Source organism: Pseudorasbora parva, chromosome 19 (genome assembly GCF_024679245.1).
Source record: "Pseudorasbora parva isolate DD20220531a chromosome 19, ASM2467924v1, whole genome shotgun sequence".
NCBI lineage: Eukaryota > Metazoa > Chordata > Actinopteri > Cypriniformes > Gobionidae > Pseudorasbora > Pseudorasbora parva.
Window position 1 is genome coordinate 18,591,140 of NC_090190.1, and position 6,471 is coordinate 18,597,610.

General features: G+C 38.6%; 1 protein-coding gene across 1 annotated transcript in view; it reads right to left on the reverse strand.

Moving 5' to 3' along the window:
• syt11a (synaptotagmin XIa) overlaps positions 1–5,903 on the reverse strand; it is a 37,467-nt gene extending 31,564 nt beyond the window's left edge. Inside the window, exon 1 of the mRNA XM_067426514.1 lies at positions 5,661–5,903. Within this exon, the coding sequence (XP_067282615.1) occupies positions 5,661–5,706 (46 nt within the window). The 5' untranslated portion in view covers positions 5,707–5,903. The remainder of the gene's footprint in view (positions 1–5,660) is intronic.
• Between the last annotated feature and the right edge of the window lie 568 nt (positions 5,904–6,471).

Consider the following 6,471-nt stretch of genomic DNA (forward strand, 5'->3'; position numbering starts at 1 on the left):
ACAGTTTTCACAAATGCACATTTTTGTTTTTTACACAGAGACTTGTTTATTTTCAAACCATTTTTTTTACTTTTAAACTATTTTTTAAGTTCACCCTAAAACAGTGTTGTCGTGTAAATAAACAGCCAAAACGCATAAAAGTCGTATGTTTTTAGTTGAAAATACTGTCATGTCAACAGCTCCTTAAACATATTTTTTCATCATACTTCTTTTTCAAAAAGTTCTACAAGCCCCAATGTGTTTGGGTGGACTTGACATCAAACTCTGTATCAGCCAATTAGTAACACAATAAAATATCTCTAAACATAACAACGCCCTGGCAACCACCCAGAACACCATAGCAACCACTTAGTAACACACTAAAATAACTCTAAACATAAATCCCTGGCAACCACCCAGAACACCCTAGCAACTACTTAGCATGCTAAAAGAACTCTAAAAACATTAGGAAACATAACTTAGTGATGCCAACTTGAAGGCAAACATCACTTTTTCAAAAAAATTATTAAATTAGAATTTTACACCGAACATTTATTTAAATGTTCTAGAATGTGCTGCGCTTATCTCAAGAGATATTAATGTACGTCAGCACAGCTCGTTTTTCAAAAAAAACTATGTATTATCTGCAACCGACTCCGATTATGACACACTCCACAATGTGCTTCATTTGCACAAGTACACACAACTGTGTGTGCTGAATTCAGTGTGTATGCGTGTGGGCGCACATGATTAATAAGCTGGACAAAATTGCCCACAAATGAGAAATGATCGCATTGTCTGTAGTCACCACTGAGCTGTACACAGTGGGGTTTGTGATGATGAGGAACATGATGAGGTTAGGAAAAGCGGATGTGCTGGTCATGGAGCGGACAGGTGTGAATAATGATGCTCAGCACTGCCAGATTTCACCCTTTCTTTTGTTTTTATATACGTCACGTCACCAACAGTTTTGCTATCCGTTCAACAGGATCACAAAGAGGTTTAGTACGCAGCCATGTCAAGACGGTTCCCTCTCTATATCTGCTGTCAGTGGTAATATGTCAGTACCAGCAGGGTGAAAATGAGTGTATGTGTTGTAGAGACACTGTGTGCTGGATTTCAGTAGGGACAGAGAAGACTTGTCACTCTGACACCAGTCACACGCACAAATCAATCCATTGTTCAATCACTGCAGCTTCACACACCCTCCACACACACACACACACACACACACACAAGATAGAAAAAGAGATAACAAGATATACACTTTGGAGATGTGTGATATGCTGAGATCAAATATAGTCAAGGCTGAACATCACTTCAAAGCCTCTTCGTCATCAAAAAAAAAAAAACCCTCTTGAATTGAATTATTAATTATTTTTTACTTTGCAGTAAAAAGAGTTGGAACATGATTCAGTTTAATTGCTTTATAAAAGTCCAAGTGACAGCTCTATCTACTTCTGTAGCCAATATTAATAATCCAAACTAGACCGCAAATCTCCGTAAAACAAGCAAAAGATAGATGCTAATGACGTTTGAGACTTGACCTGGTCACCTTCCTTCCTGAAAGCCTTTTCTTCATCCTATTTTGGCAATGAAAATAATGTCATGCAAGGTCATTCGACTCTCTGCCTAATCAATGAATGAAGGCAATGTTATTATCTGTGAGAACCTGGTATTTGATCAATATCGAAATGATGTAAAGTATGTAAAGATGACATTTAAAATATGTAAAGTTCCGGCTGAAAGCCTTCTGCGGAAAAGTGTTGAAAGTGCCTTCTCGGAGTTCAAGATGCGTACCTGACGTCTGCAGTCGTACCTGGTAGCCAAGCGGCAACCTCCCGCGATCACTCTTGAAGCCAATACGGAAGTAATGTAAACTGCAATTCCTCGACTGGCCACTAGGGACAGGCTCCAGAAGGGAGCAAAATCTGATTGAGCCCCATGTTAAAATTCCCAACTTTACAGCAGAAAAAAACATGTTTACAGCCTGGTACAAATTGTGGTTTTGGCAAACACGGCTAATTTTGACCTTCATGTCCTCGCAAGATGGCAACACCCAGATCGCCCCTACTTTAAGCTTCAGAACGGCTTATCGGAATCTTATCGGTGACTTCACGGACACTAAGTCCATATTTTTTTTAACAGTCTATGCTGGTAACGTAAGACTTTGAACTGCAAAGGCACTTTTAAAAGCTGAATACGGGAGGTGATCGTTCAAAACTTTACTTTCGATTCACTTCAGAAGGCCTTTATTAAAGGTGCACTATGCAACTTTCCGTCCCCTGGAGGGCGCCTATTCAAAACAAATGCGTAGTTTGATGACGCAAAGTGTGAGCGCAGCATCTTGGGAGATGTGGTCTTCTCATCACAGCCGGTGGAAAATAGGACTCGGGCAGAAATCACCTTCATGCATGCGGTTATTAATGTTACTGCAGTCTAAAGCAGAACAGGACCGAGTGTTCTGGACCTGAGCACGGCCGCTGGAGCAATTGTTAAACAAACACCCGCCCCGCGAATACCGGGACTTTTATTATGACAGGACGGGACACAGTCGCCGGGCGCCTGCACAGATCCGCTCTTCCCGTTATGATTTTGAGGTAATGCAGTTCTGTTTATCATATTAGATACATTTAAGTGTGTTTAAAACGATGTTATGACGTTACTCCATGCGTTCATTTGTTCACACTGCTAAGAGTAAAGCGCTCCTGCCAAATAAAAGCCGAAACCGAAACCGAGGGTAGCGCAGATATGACGCAATTGACAGGCGACTCCCTCAAATGCAATGCTGAAACGTCCCGGTCCTTAGTTAAAATAGCAATTTTCTCACATTTTACAAATAGTTGGAAACATTTGGGATATTGTAGGTACTCAACTGAACAAAATATACAACACTGGCCTAGTGTTTTTTGGATATTTTACTGCAAAAATACTACATAGTGCACCTTTAACCTCCCAGAGCTGTGTGGAGCAGTTATTTGATGGACAGATGCACTTTTATAGACTTCAAAATCAGAGCAACAATCCCTGCTATTATAAAGCTTGGATTAGCCAGGACTTTTATAATATAACTCAGATTTTATTAGTCTGAAAGAAGAATCTCATACACACCTAGGATGGCTTGAGGGTGAGTAAATCATGGGCTAATTTTCATTTTTGGGTGAGCTATCCCTTTAAACATACTTTTAAAAAGATTACTTATTACAGAATTAATATACATTTAAAGTATTAAGTGTGAACAGAATGTAGCCTATGTTTTCAATACGAAATTGGATAATTGTATTTAAATATATTTGTGATTACACATTTGTAATGATAAAGTTGCAATTTAATACATTCAAATTATATAAACTTTAATATAATATCGAATTACAGTTAAAGGAACTGTATGTAAGAAATGTATTTCAATTAATCAAAAACGGCCCAGATATGTCACCAGACATTAAGAAATCATGTTTATTTCAAATACTTATATCACTGACAACTGTAGTCCGGCCAGGATATTGTCATTTAAAAGTTGTTGTTCCAGCCCTAAACTGATGTTGATGTTGACATGTTGTGTTTTGGCCTGAAGCTCCGCCCTCCACCTATCGACCAATCACGAAGTCAGTAGTGTTTCGGCATCCGGGTTGCCAGATCTGCTCTAGTTACCACAGATACAGCTACAAACGTTCCTGCTGGATCCTGCAGCCTATCAGGCAACTTCGAACCAGGGGGAGGGGGAGAGGGGATAATGATTGCAGTACCAGTTTTGGCCACAATCTTACATACACTTCCTTTAAATTATAATTAAAGACTGTGCTTCAAGTATGTTAATCAACACATGAAAATAAGTGTACTTCTTAGCTTTAAAGTAAAGCTCTAAATTTGACATTACAATGTGCACTATTTTTAAAAGCGTACTTAGGATTTTTTGAGAAATATAGCTATGAAAGTTAATTCTCTTTAAGTACACTTAAGTAGCATTTTATTTCATTTAAATATCTGCAACTGCCAGATAGATTACATCGAATCTATATAGATTTAAAGTACATTACAAGTCTGCATTCAATGCACTTAAGCACATTTCTTTTCCACAAGGGTAATCAGCAGAATTTCCAAGCAACAAGGTATTTTAGTTGCTTTGTTTCTATTTCTTGTGTTGGATGGCCCCACCCAGTCAGCACATTCATCCAGCATGTCCTGGTGTTCTACTGTTCTGTCACATTATATCGAATTTTAACTCTTGTGTGGACAGACAAATCACTGGAAACTTGTAATACTGAAGGAGTAAAGGATTTTATTGTCTTCATGGCTTCAGAAATCCCAAATCTCTGTTTATCTGGCTGGACTAGTCCTGGTTATTTTCTTCTCGAGCACACATCTTGCTGCTGATTCTGTCTCCAGGCAACTCCCACGCGGTGGATTATGATCCAAGATGCCTCAGACGTGTTCCTAAAATACTTGACCCAAACTACATCACGCGCATTCACCAGGAAACGCGTCAAAACTGTCCACCTCCCCCCAGCTAGTGATATAATCCCCCAGAAAACAGCTAAGAAATATGACGTTTGAGGTTTTTAAAACGATTTGACAATAAACACATAAACTCAGATATTAGATGAATGGGATCATGTTTTTTTTTTTTTTTACTAAATAGTCTGAGCAGTATTTTCAGGGTGGTGTGTTCATTATTGATTTATTTTTTATTGTATAAACAATATTACACATATTATATTGTACTGTTAAAATGAATTTTTGCTATTCAAAAATGAGTGGTGTTTTTGATGGTTAAGACTTTTTATCATACCTGAACCCTGATAAAATCATTTATCTTCTGTGTATATTAGCCTATAATAAGGTACTTATACGCATATACATAGTTAGACCTTTAAAGAGTAATAATATATGATAACACACTCATAACAGGAATAGACAAGTAGCCTAATTTAAATGCTAACTGTAATTTGACGTTGGTTACCACCCCTTCTGAAACCATGTAGGCCTAATCGCAGTAATACAGATTGCATCATATGGCATTATGAATAGCTTTAATACATGACGTATTGAGGTTCGAGTAATTCAAAAAAATAAAGAAGCAAGGAACGAACTGATCCAGCTGACGCCTCGCGCAGTGAACAGACATGACGTCATACACGCAGTGTCTTTAGGGATGCGATAGTTTAGTTTATATTAAACACGCCTTTACTCAAGTAATTAGTCGTAAACGTATGGCTACTTTGAAACTAATTCAAATGAAAATGACCCATCACACGACGCAGCATGTGTGTGAACATAAACACACTTCATGCGTCTCAGGTGAATCATGTAGGCTAGGCTTCATGTGCTATTTCCGGTGCTGCACTTTACACTTGATTGGTGAAAATTAAGATTTTCAGTATCTATTTTATTATCAGTTAATATCAAAATAACGTGCCCTATCTCACTATAATACAATATAATATAAAGTGGTAAAACAGATTATACTGTAGACTAAATAAACAATGCCCTGAAAACGTTGCTTAGAATAGCATATTAAACACAATAAAACATAAATCTAAAATCTGACACATACATAAATTAAACACCAAATAATACATATGTCGAATCATTAGTCTAGTAACACCATCGCAGCGTTATAAGCAGATTCAGTAAAAGCCTTCATTACGTAAATATAGATAACGTAAGATCCATACACTTACCATAGGTTGGTTTTAAATTAGTAATCTCGGCCATTTTGAAGTCCATTGGGTTGGCTGTGGTCAGAAAACAAAAAATAAAAAGCAAAGGGAATTAATTTCTATTTTATTTCCATGAATTTATTCAGGCCGATCCTCCAGCTGAATGAGTGGCCGAGCTGTAGGATGTTTTCTTCTGTGCCTGCGCGCCCCTCAAAGATGCGCTCGGTGACGCGCCCGCGCTCCCGCCTCCTCCTCCTCCGCTCCAGATGCGAGTGTGATGGAGAGGCTGCTCACTGGCAGCAGAGCCAATGGGTGGAGCGTGACGTCCAGCTCCACCTCTTCGAATGTAATCTGGGCGTAATAAGTGGAGTTACAAGGTCCAACCACACCCTACACATAACCATATTCCTCGCATGGACAGGGTCAAGCTCCACCCGTGATGTCGAGAGAGGAGGAACTGGACACTATTTGGCTCTGCAGTGAGCACCACTTGGAGAGATCCTGGGAAAGACGCAGCACCGACTGAACTTTTTTACAAGCCATTCAGCGTCCCCTACAGTACATAGTGGGGAAAAAACAAACAACACAATGAAACGGCCTAACCTGTGTAACGATATATTGGCTACTGCCTGTGATATTATTGCGCTATTCCAAAACACAACGTAAAAGGTTAACAAAAATGAACTGTAAATTATCATGCTAAATGTTGTATTACACGGGGATGAAAATGAATAGCCTTGGACAATGGTGACAATATTCATGATTGTGAAGCTGAAAATACAGGATTATTTTAGACCTAGCCTAGGCCTATATGCTTGTATTGTTTATTTTT